Below are 17,965 nucleotides of genomic sequence, written 5' to 3'. Positions count from 1 at the left end.
GGAGCTGGAGGAGTTACTTTCTTTTCCCAGAGAGAATTACTTGACAGATTTAATGACATGAAAGTAAAAGCCAACAAAATACATTATTATTATTATTATTATTATTATTATTATTATTATTATTATTATTATTATTATTATTATTATTATTATTAGTGGTAGAATTAGTAGCACTTGTGGTAGTGGCAGTACAAGTAGTACTAATGGTAGTAGTACTGTTCTTGGTGGTGGTGGTGGTGGTCAGTGGCAGCAACAGAAACAGCAGGCCCTCTGCAGGCCAACATGGAAACTACGGCTCCGTAAAAATCGTCACAGCGTTTAAATAACCAAGTTCGTGATTTACTCTGATTTATAAAAGATGTAATGTTCTCTAGTATTACGTAATCTATGAATATTGTGATTTACTTTTTGGTTTTTGTGAGACGTGACATCACTCCTCTGCGACGGAAGTGTGTTTGTCGGACTCATTTGGTGACGTACCTACATGGGAAACCGTTGAAACTTGACAGCTGAACAACTAGTGCGCCTAAAATGAGCTCGTTAGCAACCTGACATTTCAAGCCTGATTGTTTCTCCATATCAGCATGAATTGAAACTGTCCTCCACCCTGCTCCATCTGTACAATCAGCTTTTTGCGGACTAAAGGCTGTTTTACAGACACCATCATGTCGTTTCTGGTGGACTCAGTCATCATGTTCACCTCGCAGGTAGCTAACGATGAGTTGGTGAAGCCGACAACTTCTAACGTGTATTTCTTTCACTGAACAGAGCATTTTGTAAGCTAATCTTGTGTAAATATTATCTGCGCAGTTCAATGACTAACGTGACCTTCAGTTTTCCCGTTCTTGTACGTCCTGTAGAAGTTTTAATTCGTCTTCTGTCTGAGCTGAAAGGCAGAAGACGTGTTGATAAATGCCTTTTTTTTTAAAGTTTATTACACCCATTTGTTTTATAGAGGTCTTTTTTTTTCTCCAGAAACTCTTCACAGTCGCACAACAGTTGTCTAAACGTGGATTAAACTGAATAACTTGACACAAAATGCATTCATTTAGAAATCCACAAGTTGTTTTTATACTCAAACTCAACTACCAGAAACTCTGCGAGTTTGCAGTTCATTCCCCACGTTTACATACAGTTTTAGTAATGATTGAGATTACATCTGAAATAACAATTTTATAAATAAATACACATCAAAAAGAGCCAAACAGACTGATTCCTAGTCTGTGATGTGGATGAGAACTTGTGGCCAAATTCCATAGACAGGGATGGTAGCTGTCCTATACAGTGTACATGTATGTAATGTATACAAACAGGTTTACTGTTTAACTTAAATATCACCGTTTTGGAAATAAACTAAAAAAAAAAAAAACTTTAATGTTTCTGCAGCATTTCTGATAAATTCCCACCAGGTAACATATTCCATATAGTAAAGAGGTGACAGTCTTGATTTGTAATGTTGAATCATGCAAAAAATGTTCAAAACGATGGTGATCAATGTTGTAACGCGACCTGTTGTCTGTGCTTTTTTAGGTCATTGTGTTCTGAATGGAAAATTCTTGTTTTGCTTGATCGAGATAGCCTTTTCTGAATATTAGAATCAGTTATTGTCTGGATACAGATTCAAAGGGCTTTGGTTACATTAGATGTGGGATTAACTGTTGTGCTGAGCGGCAAGTTGGTAAAGAGAAGTTTGTGTGTGTGTGTGTGTGTGTGTGTGTGTGTGTGTGTGTGTGTGTGTGTGTGTGTGTGTGTGTGTGTGTGTGTGTGTGAACGCATGTCAGCATTGAAGAAATGCATGAAACCAACAGGCCTTTTTCACACCAAACATTTAAAGTTGCCGCAGTAGGAGAAGCTCTGGTGCTTGTTAATAACATTAATGATGGTTCTCTTGTATTCAAGCGTCTCAGTAAATCTTGACAGTGTGACAGTGAGCCAGCATGAACAATACTATGACCCTAAAACTGACTGTAACATGCCAAAATGTCTTCTATGAAATGTAATAAAAGCTGCACATCTTCATTCATAGACGTGAGGCTTCTCTTCTTCCTCCAAATAATTCTCATTTAATCCAACACAGGTGCTGTTCTTTGGATTTGGCTGGCTGTTCTTTATGCGGCAGCTGTTCAAAGATTATGAGGTACGGCATTATTGCAAAACATTTAATTATGAATGACCGCTCGGATGTGTTGACTACTGGCCCAGACATAATAATGATTCCAATTCCTGGTCATCATAAATAATGCTGTAACCCTACATGAGTCGCTGAAAGGCACCTGTGCCAACAGTCTGTTTTTGTGTTTGTCGACAGGTGCGACAGTATATTGTTCAGGTGGTTTTCTCTATCACGTTTGCTTTCTCATGTACCATGTTTGAGCTAATCATCTTTGAGATTCTGGGTGCCTTAAGTAGCAGGTAAGTACATTTTCTGTCGACTACACTTCTTGTTACTTTGCAGATGAAGAGTTTTAACCGTCATGTCTTTGCCACAGTTCCAGGTATTTCCACTGGAAGCTGAATCTGTACGTGATATTACTGGTTCTAATCTTCGTGGTGCCTTTCTACATCGGTTACTTTGTTGTCAGCAACATACGCCTGTGTAAGTGTAACTGATCAGCTGAGTCCTGAAAATAAAACGCTGTAACTTCAGATTGATGATGCTGTTTGACAGATGTTGTTTCACACATCGTGTCACAGAAAGCTGTTTGCTTTTTGTCTGTAGTGCAGAGACAGAAGCTTCTGTTCGCTTGTATGGTGTGGTTTACCTTCATGTATTTCTTCTGGAAGTTGGGAGACCCATTCCCCATCCTGAGTCCAAAACATGGTAAGCGTGCATCCTTATCCTCTTTGGGCACCTTTTTGCCTCGTTTACGACTGTGGAGGCCTTTTTTTCTCATAGTGTGAATGTTCTTTCTCTGCAAAGAGGTGTTGAAAGGCAACAGAAAAATGATGAAGCCGTTTTCAGTCTGTTGTCTTTTGTTCAGGCATCCTGTCCATTGAGCAGCTGATCAGTCGTGTTGGTGTGATTGGAGTCACTCTCATGGCTCTGTTGTCTGGGTTTGGTGCGGTCAACTGTCCGTACACGTACATGTCCTATTTCCTCAGGTAAGAGCGGCCGTCATGTCACCCAGAGTACTTCCTTTAATCGCGTCCTTGTTTGCATGACATGTGCCTCCATTGCTGTGATGCTTCCTGCTTTGTTATTGCTGACAGAAATGTGACAGACAGCGACATTCTTGCTCTGGAGAGACGGCTGCTCCAGACTATGGATATGATTGTCAGCAAGAAAAAACGGTGAGAAACAAAAGGGATTCATTTGTTTTTGATTAAATTAATTGAGGAAATTATTGTGCCACTACAATTTGTTCTGTTTGTGTGTAGAATCGCCATGACACGGAGGCAGATGTATCAGCGTGGGGAAGACCAGAACAAACAGACGGGATTCTGGGGAATGATCAAGAGTGTGACCTCCACACAAACGGGCAGCGAAAGTATCCTTTATACTCATATTGAATGTGATTTTTAGCTCTTTCTGGATAAATGTGCAGTAGTTGTAGTAGATGTCAGCCTTGACTTCTTCCTTCCAGACCTCTCTCTGATCCAGCAGGAAGTCGATGCTCTAGAGGAGCTGAGTCGACAACTCTTTCTTGAGACTGTGGACCTGCAAGCCACCAAGGTAACGCGTGCGTGCATGATGCACTTGGAGACAGAGGCTATGAAAGGACTGAGTGAATTAAAAACAAGCATGCAGACTATAATCTTGAATTAATTAATTTATGCATGGGGAAGTAAACAGTCCTATCTTCCAATGTGGACAGCTTAGTTTATTTAAAAGAGTCCTTGGCAACACTAATCTTCTGGCTTGTTACGTGTAGCCTATTCTAACTGTCCCATTTAGCTTCACCTTCCAAATCCAACAGAAAGCAGGTCGCTCGTAGTGATCATCACCTGAATCTGCAGCTCCCTTGGGTTCATGGTGCTGTCGTGTTTCTCATTGTTAAGCTGCCCAGTTTCCTGTTTCGGTTCACTCTTACTGCTCTCATGGTATCGTTTTAGGCCGGATCAGGCAGCTGTTTTCAGAAAAGTTCTAAAACCCACTGTACACTGCCTGCTCAGCATCAAACGGCAGACAGAGACAGTCAGCAACTAGCTGGTGAACATAGTGGACACGTTTCCCTCAGGAGCTGGTGGAGACCAAAGCAGAGCTAAAAGAGTGTGAATGGTTGACTTTATCTAGGGGACAGAACTCGTTTCTGCTGCAGGTTTAAGTGTACATAAACAGTCGTATGTGTCTTAATTTGCTGAGGCAATAGCTCTGACTATTTTGTGACTCCTTGAAGGCTCAGTTAAAGTATAATCTGGTTTATTTAATTGTCAGGGACTGTCTGTTCCTCCTTATTATCAGTCAACAAAGGTGTATCTGCTTGACAAACGCTCACTTGCTGAACGTTATCAGTTCGGTGCTTTATCACCTGTTAACCTGGGTATAGGTGTGGATGCCTGTCTGTGTTTCCCTTCACGTCAGTGTGTGTTCGTAGTTTGTTAAAGGTTAAAAGGATATGTCATGTGTGCTACTCCTCACTTTCTGACAGAGGTGAGTGATGTCGAGCAGTTTCTGACCTTACAGCTGCCTTTAGATTTAGACCCATTTATCAAGCTGTTATGGATAAGGTTTAAGCAAACAGTTAAGTATTATCACACCCATAACACACAAAGCAGCAATAATGTCTTATTGGAGAAATAACCTCAATCGAACCTCATGAGTGTAAGTCCAATATTTACTGACCTTTTAGCTCTGCTTTGGTCTCCTTCAATATTTGGGTCTGTGGCACGGTAAAAGTGTTATAACACCAAAACAGTGAAAAGAGGCTGAAAAGCTGAGGAGACCTGCAGACCTGATTCTCTGTTGTTCTGGGACGACGAGGAACTCTCATTTGATTAAATGGTAATGTCAGTAATTTTGAATAATGCTGGTTCAACCACACCAAACCCACCTAAACAGATCTCTAATCTGATACTTAGACTATAATTTAAATCAGGTTTATTGACAGTATATAGCACCATGTGCAGCATCACCTCATATAACCTCATAAAAGCAAATAAAACAGTGTTGATAGTGTTTATTTTTTGTGATGTCTTGCTGTTGCTCTTGGTTAATCACATGGTTTATACAGATCAGATAAAAATGTCCTTTCTCAGGCACCCGTTTCATTTAGGTCAATGTTTTCACCCAAATCAGTGCCTGATTACAGTTTCTGACACATGGATCATTAGGCCCACAGGCTGCCATGATGGACACACACTATGCTCATTTTCATTTGCCTCTTTTGCCTTCACACAGTAAATAATTTGCTTATTATTTACCACCATCATTCTTTATTTTAGGAGCGAATTGAGTACTCAAAGACATTCCAGGGGAAATACTTCAACTTCCTCGGCTACTTCTTTTCCATCTACTGTGTTTGGAAAATCTTCATGGTGAGCACATTCATAATTTTATTCTGGCATTGTGTCTTTCCCTCCCACTCAGTAAAAGTAACTCTTCTTTCTGTCATAGGCCACAATAAACATTGTGTTTGATCGGGTTGGAAAGACGGATCCAGTGACGAGGGGCATTGAAATTACAGTGAACTACCTCGGCATCCAGTTCGATGTAAGACACACATGTCCATGCACACACCTGCAGAAATGGTCACATGTCACAGTGCATGGCCTCCTATAAAGACAATGCCCGGCCCATCATCGTGTCTCTGCCTGCTTTCCTTGCAGTGAGCCTGGTCTTGATTGCTTTTAATCTTGAGTTCTCATAGCTCACATGCACAGGGGATGGCATTACGTTTTAAGTTAGAGTAATAACTGATGAATGCAGACTGAAAGTTGTGATTGTGCTTGCTGTGCTCTTCATATTCTCTTGTTCTCTTTCTCAGGTAAAGTTTTGGTCCCAACACATCTCTTTCATCTTGGTGGGAATAATCATCGTTACATCCATTCGTGGCTTACTCATCACCCTCACTAAGGTGAAACTGTCACATGATACATGTTGAAATGCTCAGAAATGAGAGATTTATTTGACTGTTTAACCAAAGATTTAATCCTTCATTTTCAGTTCTTCTATGCAATATCAAGCAGCAAGTCGTCCAATGTCATCGTGCTTGTCCTCGCTCAGATCATGGTGAGTGTGTTGCTTCATAGTTGTCTTATAACAGCCTACAAACAACAGTTAAAGCAATGCTTTCTCTCTTTGTGTCTCAGGGGATGTATTTTGTATCCTCTGTATTGCTGATGCGTATGAGCATGCCACTGGAGTATCGCTCCATTGTGACAGAAGTTCTGGGAGAGCTGCAGTTCAACTTCTACCACCGTTGGTTCGACGTCATCTTCCTCGTCAGCGCCCTTTCCAGCATCCTCTTCCTGTATCTTGCCCACAAGCAGGCACCAGAGAAACACATGGCCCTCTGATTTCCTACATCTCGTCCCACCTGGATGTGACTCCTGAGCCCTGGGGTGACTTAGAATCAGTAACTTAAGGACATCCAGAAGGGCATTTTTCTTTTTTTAATATGGGACATTATTATATGGACTGCCTGTTCCTGAATCAGGAATGGCTAATTGTTGGATGCAAATGATGGGGAACTATTGAAAGTGGATTCTACATACATTACATAACAAACAGTGCTATTAGGAATTTAGGTTTACTTGCAAATGCAAACACTCTGTCCTCTGTGCTCTTACATTTTTGTTATTTTAGCCAAAATGATCCTTGCTGTCTTCTGTCTGAACACACTGGAGCTGTACAGTTCACAAGTAAATGGACTACATGACGGAGAGATCACGCTGTCACTCATGATCTCCGTCCTGAAGCGGCTATTAATGTCAGCAAAATGTATCATTTAATTGGGAACAAAAACAAATACCCATAAAGGAAGCTTAATTCACATAATATGTGTTCCTTTATTTGTGTTCATGGGAAATGTCATTGATTTATTTTATTTTAAGTTTAATTATTAGAACATTAAATAAAGGCAGCAGTCTTTTCATAGCATAACATGTAAGTCCACAATATTTATTGGCAACATTCATAGTGTTAGCGTAAGTTCTGTTGGCTGTAGTTGTCGTGGTAACATTGGTAATCTCAGGTTTGGGAAAGACATTACTCTGATCACTGCACAGGCTCATTTATGAGTGGATGTACTCTGCATCAAAGGAAGACAAACATTCAGGAACGTGTTTTGTTGTCAGCCCTTTTATACATGAAACTATTGCTCTATTATTGCAGTATTGACAGTGAATTTTAAGTCTTTACTATCCTTGTTCTGTTTTTTCCCCTCCCTTCCTTCCTCTTTGTCTCCTGTAATATTAAGTGGATGTGTGAAGCCCTTAGATCTAATTAAAAAAAAAAAAAAAAAAATCAACATTAGATTGACATAGGCCAAATCAGGAAACGGTCCTTTCGGCGGCTTCTTAGAGTCTCTCATCGACACTGTCTTCAGATGAAGATGATGAGGTCTAGAAGAGAGGGAAAATAAAATCACAATTATTTCAGACATTGAACAGTTTTTCTATGTCAGCTTTTAGTTGAAAAGATAAACAAGGAATGACATGGTACATGCAATGATTCCAGCCCTTATTAAAGATGCAGCAAGTACATGACCACAACCGTGCTAGTGGTCTGTGAGACTGCACAGCAGCACTCAAAGCTAAATGCTAACTTCCGCATGCCTACAATGAGAATGCTGAGATACTGATGTTTTTCAGATATAATGTTTACTGAGTTCACCATCATAGTTAGTGTTTGCAAACACAAAGTGCAGCCAAAGATGCGCGATATCAAAAGATGACATGTTACACATGAGAAAAACATGAGTGTCTGAATGTTCAGAGGAAATACAGCTTATAAAAATGGGTCCAATATTTATTTTGCTGACTGTGGGGCAAAAAAAATTGCTCATAATCTGTTTCACTTCTACTATTGGAGTGGTAGTCTCAAAAGTGGACCCATGTGATGCAGACACAGGAAATGACTGTTTAAGTGTGGTACAGCTGGGGCTGATGGGAATGTCGCTAGCTTTAGTCATAAACCAAAGTACTGAACAATTCACTCACCCTTTCTCTCGCTGGTTCAGTGGGGGTCTCAGGTCTGGCCTCCTTAAGTTTCTTCTCCATGCTGGTCTCTGGCGTGTCTGCGGAGTGGACCTGAACATACGTTTCCTTGAGGAGCGTGCATGTGGTGGCCACTCCTTTAGCTTTGAGCTTGTCATAGACGCTCTTTGTAGTCACGAGCAACTCCAGAGAGCTGCCACTTCTGTGGATCATCTCCACCACCTCCTCATGGCTTCTCTGCTCCACATTTACGCCGTTCACCTCCACCAAAATGTCGTCATCCTCCAGACCCGTCCTGTCAGCTGCTCCACCGTTCACCACCTGAAACATGAAAAGTGCATCTTACCACCTTGATCTGAAATAGTAATTATTAAAAGGCCGACACTGCTAGTAATTCTTACCTCCTTGAAATAGTGTCCACACACCCCCTGGATGCTGTTTAGGTGAAAGCCGAAGCCCGCTGAGGTCTTCTCAATCTTATACAGTTTAGGCTTGAGCTCCTCTTCCTTCTCCTTAACAGGTGTGGATGGTCGGACAGGAGCAGGAAAATTGATGGCCTCTGTGTAACTGGGTGGTGAGATGGAATTCATCATTTCCTCATAGAAAAGCGTAGGAGACACTTTCGCCTGTGAAGGACGCAACAATGAGATTATATAGATTGTCTGCTGTCTTAGAGTTAGACAGTGGCAGTGGTATAGTGTGTAGGGTATACCCACTTATTTTTCAGTCAGCATTGCTTATATGAACTTCAACGGTGCAGTTACAGGCATAAATTAAGAGATGCCCATTTTTCCATCCACCCTACTGGACAGTGGCACCATGACTCACCTTCTTATACATTTGGTCCGTGTCTTTGTCCACCACTAGGAAACAGCATTTGTTGCCACTCTGCCTGATCCTGTCCACCACCTGCTCGTGGCTGCAGCTGTCCACCTCCTTGCCATCAACGGCCACCAGTCTGTCCATTTTCTTCAAACCTGCTTTTTCTGCTGGGCTGCCTCTGTCTATATCCTGGATGATGTGGCCTGCAGTTAATGAGCACATTGTCAAAACACAGACTCCTCTCAGCGGTTTAATCCGCATTGAAACACCACATAATTGTAACATTAACATACTGATTATGGCCTTGCCTGTTTGCTTGGCCTCCTCCTTGAGTATGAAGCCATAGCCATCAGATCCTTTGAGCATGTTGATGATACGTGGCTTGTGTGGGAGATACTTGGTTGTGGCTAACCATGCCCCGATCTTCATATGCTTGTTCTTGTAGTACTTGTCTGTTTCCTCATCAACCAGCAGGAACATCAGGCTGCTGCCAGCCTGTTGCAGCTGTTTAATCTTGTCCATTACTTCATGGTTTGTGCAGTCCTCCACATTCTCCCCATTGATCTCCAGGAGACGGTCATTGATGTTGACCCCACCCGTGTGGGCCGCACCTCCTGGGATCACCTCTTTCATTAAGAAACCCTCCTGACCTAGAGAGAATATTAAAGAATGTAATAATAATAATAATAATAATAATAATAATAACAACAATAATAATAATAATAATATTTCTATGCTTCATTTCAGAGTTTATAAATCTCAGCATCAGATTTTCTTTTTTAAATCATCCAGCTCACCTTTGACTGAGCGAAGGGAAAACCCATAGCCTGAGAGGTGCTTAACCAGGTAGCAGAGTTTGGGTTTTGGAGCATGTCTGGCCACACCGTTGGCAACTGGTGTGCTCTGAGGACCGGAGAGCGTTGCTCCCTGCGCTTTGGCTTGTTTGTAGGAAGCTTCGTCCAGGATCTGGAACGTGACTGAAGCTCCACTTTTTCTCACAATGTCCACCACCTGTGCTGAGGGAACATGTCGTACATAGCAGAGGGTTTTAAGACAGATGCCTTAACACATATTTTGACTTGTCTGATAATGTTATAACACTATACACTAGAACATAATACCATTAGTTGAATGATTAAAATAATGTAAGAAATAAAAAGCTTTACAATAAGTTGGTAAAACTCTAATTTATGATTAGATGATCAATAAATTTAAACTTAAATCAATTTTCCTTAATACTCTTGCAACAGAGGCTAAAACATTTTAGCAATGGCAAGCTAATTCAAACAGCTATCCCTGATTGTTCATGGACGCCATGCTTCAATCTTCATCATCTCATCCTCAAATATATGAAGCTAAAACGGTCTAAGTTGTGTTGGTTAGGTTACTTTATTGCCTGCTAAAATGGGTGCCTCGTATCATTATCACATGTATTAAAGGAAAGGTGAAGAGTTTTATATTTCTCCATAAACTCAATTTAATCCGTCATTTAACGGACTGTTATTTCTGAATGCATTCAGTTATATTTTCCCCTTGTCTGATAACCTTTGACTACAGTACATTTAGTTGTTTCTGGGGCTCCATATCAGTCCAGGAGCTAGCTCTGATTTAATTAAAGCGCTGCAGTGTTTCCACATCACCTCAGAATGGGGCAGCCCATCAACAAACATTCCATTGACCCGCAGGATGCGATCTCCATCTTTCATGCCAGCCAGTTCAGCTGGACCTCCCATTTCCAGGCAGCGAATCAGGTGACCCTCCTCACCATGCTCCGCCCTCAAGTAGAAGCCAAAGGTCTGACCAGGTTTCTTGGTTAGAGAAATCAGCTTCATCTTGTACCCGGCCATGTCCTACAGTGGAGAGGAGGCTTAAAAATATTAACACAAATTATATCTCCAAATGAGCGTAATGAAATGTGGTGTTTTTAATTGAAGTGAACACTATCTCCAAATATGACCAAATTAGTTCATATCAATTAGTAAATTAATGTAATGATACAGAAAATCCTATCATATATGATGCAGACTATAGACATCTTTATGCCTTGAGGCTGTGATATACAAAGATAAAACAGACACAGTTTGTTACAAAAGGAGTTGCTGCAGTTATAGGATTTATTTTTAACTATCAAAATATGTCCTCTGTCTCCCTTTAAACGTAGTTATTTAATAACAGATAACCCCAGACCTGAAGGAGTCGCAGCAGTGCTCTTATCTTCATAATAAAGTTAATCTTCCATGTCAGTGCTCAAGTGGCGGTTAATGGTTAAAAGCAGGCACAGCTGACTGTGGTGACAACAGCCTGGACTTTGAATCACTGCAACCCTCCCACTAGACTGTTACTTCCATATGGGAAGGTCGTGGAGGATGTGTGTGTTGGCATGTGGACACGTGTGTGACATTATGTGTAGGATAGTTAATGTTCTGTTTGTGTCATGCAGCTCTTCCTGTGATAGTCTGATAATTTGCTAATTCTTTTTGACTTGTTCCTCAATTAAATGCAGCACAAAGACAACATATTTAACATTTCACCTCATTAGCTTCATTGATTTTTGTAAATATGCTTATTCTGAATCTGAAGCAGCAACACATTTCACACAGGTTTGGGACAGGAGCAACTAAAGACTGGGAAAGTTGTGGAATGCTCCAAAAACACCTGTTTGGAACATTCCACAGGTAAACAGGTTGATTGGTAACAGGTGAGAGTGTCATGATTGGGTATGAAAGAGGCATCCTGGAAAGACTCAGTTGTTCACAAGCGAGGATGGTAGAGTACACCAAGTGATCAACAACAGCAAAAAAAAAAAAAAAAAGAGGAAAAAGTAATGACTGCACACTGACTCCAAAAAACAGAAATCATTGAACAGGCAGGTCAAAATGACCCAGCAATGAAAGATCAAAACAATTTATGGTTTGGAGTCAGTTGTTATTTTTTTGTTGTAATTTTTTTTTTCATTTCATTCACAGCCTTGCTCCCTCATGTGATGTGTGCATCATGACATAATTATGCAAATTCCTTGATTTTTATCATAACTTTCTGTGTAAATCAGTTTAAATTTGTACATATTCATACAGCAAACTACTTTTCCAACACTGATCTGAATGCAGATATAACAAACTTTGGATTTGTTTGGAATCTCCACTAATAGCAACTGGCTGCACAGATGCACCCACAAGAACATTCCAGAGATTATATCCAGAGTCAGAATTATAAGACTCTTTATGACAGAAAGCGCCACAAAGTTAACCAAACTGCCTTCATGAATGTTGACTCTATTTAAAAAAAAAAAAGCAACACAGCTCACTGTCAACAAATGAACTCATCTAGTGTGTGTAAATAGAAGAATTTAACTCGCACACTTGTGGGAGTTCTGGACTCCGAGGTCAGGAACCACAGCTGTATGAGACACTGGAAATTTTCATAATCATGACAAAATGGAGCTTTATATCCATTTTTTGCTCAAAATCTTATGATGTTTTATGCTATGTGATAATAAATGTCAGGTAAAACTATATTCAGTGTAATGAAACTCACCAACTCGTGTCTGCCCCGTGTCCCAATCCAAAGGTGGAGCTCACCTGTCGCTGCTTAGCTCTTATCTCATGTGTCTTCAACCTGTTCTCCTCCTCCTCTGTCTCCCTCTCCCTCTTCCTCCTCCCCCTCCTCCTCCTCCCCCTCTCCCTGCAGGGACTTTGACAGGCCAAAGGTGAGCCTAAAGGCTGAGTTATTTAACAGCGTCAAGGCAGATGGAGCCAAGAAGCAGTCATCTGTTTGGTGGTCAAAGGTACACATGCAGGTGGAAATCAGCAGTGTCAGGAATTATTATAGTACCATGTGCACATCACAGTCAGCACAACATTATGTGCATACTAATTTACAGAAATCTTACTGCTGTGAATCTGATTTGTCTTCAACAAAACTGAGTAGGTGTAGTTAAATTCCTTGCCAGTATCACGTTGCTTTAAGTTACTTAAAACAGGAAAACAATTTTGAGTATTTCTGTTGTATCAATTACCATCCTGTCTGAACACGAAATATAAAATGTACTGGTTTTTATCAGTTTTCGAGTCGAGTGTTTTATGGCCACTTAGGAGGCTGTAGTTTGTGGTTCTGCTGAATTGTACTGTAACATAATTCTCAACTCAATTATCGACTCAACTTTATTTATATAGCACTTTAAAAAACAACCACAGCTGAGACAAAGTGCTGCACATAGGAACATAAATAGATAAATAAATGAAATAAATAAACCTAAAATATAAGACAAACAATAAAAACAATAGACACAATAAAACAGGAGCAAGGTCTCAAGCTTGGTCGAAAGCCGAGGAATAAAAATATGTTTTAAGATGAGTTTTAAAAATGGACAATGAAGGGGCCTGTCTAATGCACAACAATAAGCGACAATAAATTAATTAATCATTAATTAATTTTTCTGATCACCTCATTTGATCTTTACTGTCCCTCAGGGGCAAGTCAGTATTTACAGCACATCACCATCATAAAAATGATGATGATGTGATTTTTGCTGGGGTCTGTACCAAACAGTTTGCAGCACTGGTGTTGCCATGTTGACCCTGGAACATTTGTTTATGTTGATCCTAGACCAGTGAAAAAAGACAAGAATTGTTCAGCCATAAATTACGGTGGCTGATGTGGGCAAATGTGCTACGAAAGCTCAAATCATTTCCATGAGGAGAAAAGTGTTGCAGCTTCAGAAAGACGCAGTTGTTTTTAATGCATTTCTTCTGGCTTTCTGAAGCATGCTTTTCAGCTGCAGCATGTTTCCATTGTTATATTTGTTTTGGATTTTCGTATGCGTTTTTGAATCAGCATTTCTAAAGATGCAGCTCATTTCTCCCAAAGGAAATGTTTGGGGCTTTTGCAATGTGTTTGCCCATCCACCATACTGCAACCCAGCAGCTACAACAAAGGCATTAAAAGCAGATAAGAATCAAATTTTACTCTCTTCTGCATGTTTCCTCTAGAACGATAGAACTTAAGAGCTTCTTGAGCTCATCAGAGACAAACCAACGGCTACAGCCTGACTTCAGAAACAGTGCTAACTGTTTAAAGTATACTCAAAGTCCCACCCGTCAGCATTGCAGTTGGTCAAAAGTTGCTGATATTATAAATTTTATGAGTTCGCTGAGCTTGTTGAATTAGTCTTGAACTAGTCTTAAATTTTCACCTTAATGTCATCAAGTTTCACATGACTGACACGCAGTAACTTAACACAAACATCACCACAGAAAAGCAATTTCTAAAAAGTGTATGAGCTCTGCCCCAAAGGCTCTGACACTTTCATGTATCAATCTGGACCTTCAAACCACAACGAACGACACATTCAAGGGTCTAAGGACATAAGGTAATAAAAGACCTAATAAATAAGTTGGGGCGAGGCCTCTTGCTTTGTGAGCAATCACTAATATCTTGAAATTGTTCCTGGAAGCCACAGATAGCCAGTGTTGTTATTTAGCCTTTCTCTGGCTACTGCATGGTTAAATTAAATTCTGTTTTACGAAAGAAATTGCCACCTTTTCAATTTTCAACAGCCACTGCAGTCATTTCTTCACTCTGGATGGGGTGGGATGGAGAAGTTGTGTCCCCGCCAACATTGAGACCAAACTTACAACCTTGGAGGAAATATCAACAAGGTTGGCGAGGTTCAGGGTAGGTTCAGGGTAGGCTGAGCTGTAGTTTAGCTTTCCAGGTGTGTGATTGCTATGGTCAGGAACTATGGGAGAGTCCTGCGGTCATAAAGAGCATATTCTGATACTGCTAACACGGGACGGGACAAAGGTAACAAAACATCAACTCGAGCCAAGCAAAACAAATCTGCAGACTATAAAAGTTAATTCATTACTGTGTTGGTGTCGACAGCAAGACTTGTTTGTGGAATGGCTCCGTATCGTGATTGTACTCTTGATGCAATAAGCAGGAATCTGATACTATCCTTGCTTTCTCATTATGTAACTGCTGTGGACTGGGGGGGCATAACCAAGCATGTTGCTGCCATCTACTGTTTCTGGACATCCTTCAGCAAAGCATTCTGGGATGGATCAAATATATCATTAGCAATTTATTTACATTAAATGTTACATTTTATTTTGTGTGTGGTTATGCATACGTTATTTGTGTCCATGTGTGTTTTGGGTGTTTGTTAATTTTGTGTGTGTGTGTGTGTGTATATATATACATTAGGTATATGTGCAGTGAGTGAGAAACAGAAGTAAATGCACTGCAGTATGGAAAGTGCTCAACTCTTTTGCTGAAGTGAAGGTAGCTACAGTATATTACAACAGAAAAATACGGGAGTATAATGGAGTCCATATACGAGTGCCAGCAGTAATGTACTTCAGTGCCAAATATAAGCACTCAATCTGTACTTACTGTTTGCATTGGGGCCTAAAACTCTATGCAGTGTGTCATATTGTTGTTGTTGTTGGGTCAAATCCTCTTTGGATTTGAATACATTCAGATTGTTGCTCATAGTGATGAATATAGAGAAAGTTATCAACTGAATTTGCAGCTCCATATCTGAAATTTTAGCCCATGTTTTTAGCTGTGCAGCTCACAACGTTATTTTGGTTCACTCTCACTGCTATCATAGCAATGTTTTTAGCCGCAGCAGGCAGCCGCTTCAGCAAAAAAGCTCTAAAAACACACTGTGCACTACCTGCCAAGGTAGGTACTAGGAAACTAGGGTTAGTTTCTTTGTTGGTGAACATAGTGGAGTATTTACTGTAGCAGCTAAACATTTACATTGGGAGCTGGTAGAAACCAAAAACAGAGCTAAAAGACAGCAAAAAATGGACTTACACTGACTAAAAAACACAGCAAGAATGGAAATGTTGGTGTTGTAGCTGCTGGGTGTGTAAATAAGCAACTGTTAGCTAACGAAATCACCATTTCAGCTTTAAAGGTCTGTTCACAGCTTGTTGTTAAACACAACATTGACTACACTGAACCCAAGTGGCCTAAAAAATCTACTATTGCAGTTTTAAAGGTGGAGTGCTGTATGTTTAATGCGAGGGATCCTATATTATTAATATCACCGCTTCTGTATGACTGTAAAGCATCAGCATGGAGACTTGATACACATTTCTGCAGACTATAGAGGATGGTAATGGATATCTGTCGATATACATTCCTATTTGTAGCAGTAATACTCTGTGAAGGGTGGCAGTGAGCCAAAAAGAGGAGGAAAAAAACAACAGTGCACTAATGCAGGTTTCAAAGCACTGACTAAAAGGCTTTGTAAGTGCTTTATAAGGAAGGGAATGTTTGTTTAGGTGTCACAGATACACAGAACATGGTTTTTATGACAAAAGAAAAATGTAAATGATTTTTAACACGCTGTGCTTTTATTTACAATTTTGAGATACTGAATGATGCAGTATTTGGGTCTCTACTTGCAGCCATTAGAAGCATCAGAAATAGAAGTACCCACTGTGTATAATTACAAATTGAGTGTGAAAATATTGATGCTTTAAACATCATTTAAATGTTGCAGTTGACATATGGTGCTACCATTGGGCCTCAAACTGTCATCATAAACTCATCATATGTTATATCATGACAGCTTTGGCTACTCAAGAAACCTTTTACTTTCAACATGATATGAATTATTAAGTTGATGTAAAAATTGAAAAATTTATAAATTGCATCTTCAAATCGTGAACATTTCAGGATTTGAAAGCTGTGAATTATTTGCATATTGAGGTAAAAGGCTTAGAAAAGAGCAAACTGAGTAAAATTCATTACTCTCCTCGTAGTTCGGTCAACATGTTTGTTTTCACACAGCAGTCAGGTGAAAAACATGTTGGCGCAGGTCTGTCTGCCACAAACTGAGAACAACAGCAGAAAATGGCAGAACCTGTGGAGGGTTGGGGGGCGTCAGTCTCCTGCTGGTACACACAGACACTCAGATACGGGTGTATGTACCTTCAGACGATGCACTTATGTCTTCTGATGCGCTGACCGTCCCTATGACAATACACACACACACACACACACACACACACACACACCACAGACCCTGAAGCCACACACTCACTACCAGCCTGCAGTCATATTTGAACAATCGATCCCAGAGGTGCAGGAGCCTCACCCGGAGGGGAGATGAAGTGAGTGGAAGGAGACAGAAATTCTGTTCAGCTCGGCTGCACATTCACTATCCATTACCCTCAGTCATCACCTCACGTATTTCCATGACCCTGAATGCCTGGATTGATGAATCCTCCAGAGCTGCAGCTGCTCATTTGCTCTGGAACCCAATCTCAGTGGTGTTTACAGTAACAGCACCAGAGAATGCATATACTGTAGCAGCAGCAGATACAGACATGAGCTGTAAAGTGCCACCCCAGGAGTGATTATCTCCAACCTGTCTTCATCTGCAGTGGAGCATCAGTAATCAACATGTCATGCCAGTTTGTGATTACTGCACTCAACTGGGAGTACTAGTCGCTCTCTTCATCTTGATTGGCATCCTCACGTGGCTTGTTTATCTGGGGTAAGTGGCTCTGCACATGACCTGCCTGAGCTGGCTAATTAGACCAGGAGAAAGATTAGAGGTGGGCTGCTCCACACAATGCCACCCACCACCACCCCCCACCCCCCCACCCCCTTTTTTTTCTGTGGGAGACGTTTAAGCGTTCAAAGGCCAAGCTGATGTTCCCCGTTATCCACAGCAATAACATGCCTCAGAAAGCAGTGACATTTTTACCTCCCAAATGTACAGGTGGCACAGAAGAGACAGCCTCTCCATCGCCTTGGAAAAACAAGCATGTTACCTGTCCAGGCCCAAGGCACATATTACATTTAAGGCTCATCTCTAGTCTGAACACAGCACGGTGGCGCACGACTAAAGAACATTATTTTAATATCTTAAGGCTTGATGAAATGAATGATGATTTTCAAAAAAGGATTTGTTTCATCATAATAATTAGGACTCACCAGCCTTTAACAAATGCTATTAGACACACTGTGTAATTTCAAGACAGAATTTAATCATCATCAAACTGTGGAGTCAAAAATGAGGTTC

The 17,965-nt window shown here is 40.6% G+C and overlaps 2 protein-coding genes across 2 annotated transcripts; one reads left to right on the top strand and one right to left on the bottom strand.

Annotated features, from left to right (window-relative positions):
- Positions 1-466: 466 nt before the first annotated feature.
- Positions 467-7,385, top strand: LOC139340706 (Golgi pH regulator). The gene is made up of 14 exons (XM_070976627.1): positions 467-707; positions 2,078-2,137; positions 2,309-2,412; positions 2,490-2,596; positions 2,720-2,821; positions 2,982-3,102; positions 3,211-3,291; positions 3,379-3,488; positions 3,585-3,673; positions 5,383-5,475; positions 5,555-5,650; positions 5,925-6,014; positions 6,104-6,169; positions 6,250-7,385. Exons 1-14 carry the CDS (start codon positions 666-668, stop codon positions 6,454-6,456), a joined length of 1,368 nt encoding a protein of 455 aa, XP_070832728.1. The 5' UTR covers positions 467-665; the 3' UTR covers positions 6,457-7,385.
- Positions 7,386-7,401: 16 nt separating this feature from the next.
- pdzk1 (PDZ domain containing 1) lies at positions 7,402-10,778 on the bottom strand. Its single transcript, XM_070976626.1, has 7 exons — positions 10,560-10,778; positions 9,717-9,930; positions 9,228-9,569; positions 8,926-9,122; positions 8,499-8,723; positions 8,101-8,418; positions 7,402-7,503 (listed from the first exon to the last, which is right to left on the bottom strand). Exons 1-7 carry the CDS (start codon positions 10,764-10,766, stop codon positions 7,459-7,461), a joined length of 1,548 nt encoding a protein of 515 aa, XP_070832727.1. The 5' UTR covers positions 10,767-10,778; the 3' UTR covers positions 7,402-7,458.
- Between the last annotated feature and the right edge of the window lie 7,187 nt (positions 10,779-17,965).

This window comes from Chaetodon trifascialis, chromosome 12, assembly GCF_039877785.1.
Source record: "Chaetodon trifascialis isolate fChaTrf1 chromosome 12, fChaTrf1.hap1, whole genome shotgun sequence".
NCBI lineage: Eukaryota > Metazoa > Chordata > Actinopteri > Chaetodontiformes > Chaetodontidae > Chaetodon > Chaetodon trifascialis.
Note: the sequence above shows the minus strand (reverse complement) of the source record. Positions and strands in the feature narration are given on the sequence as shown.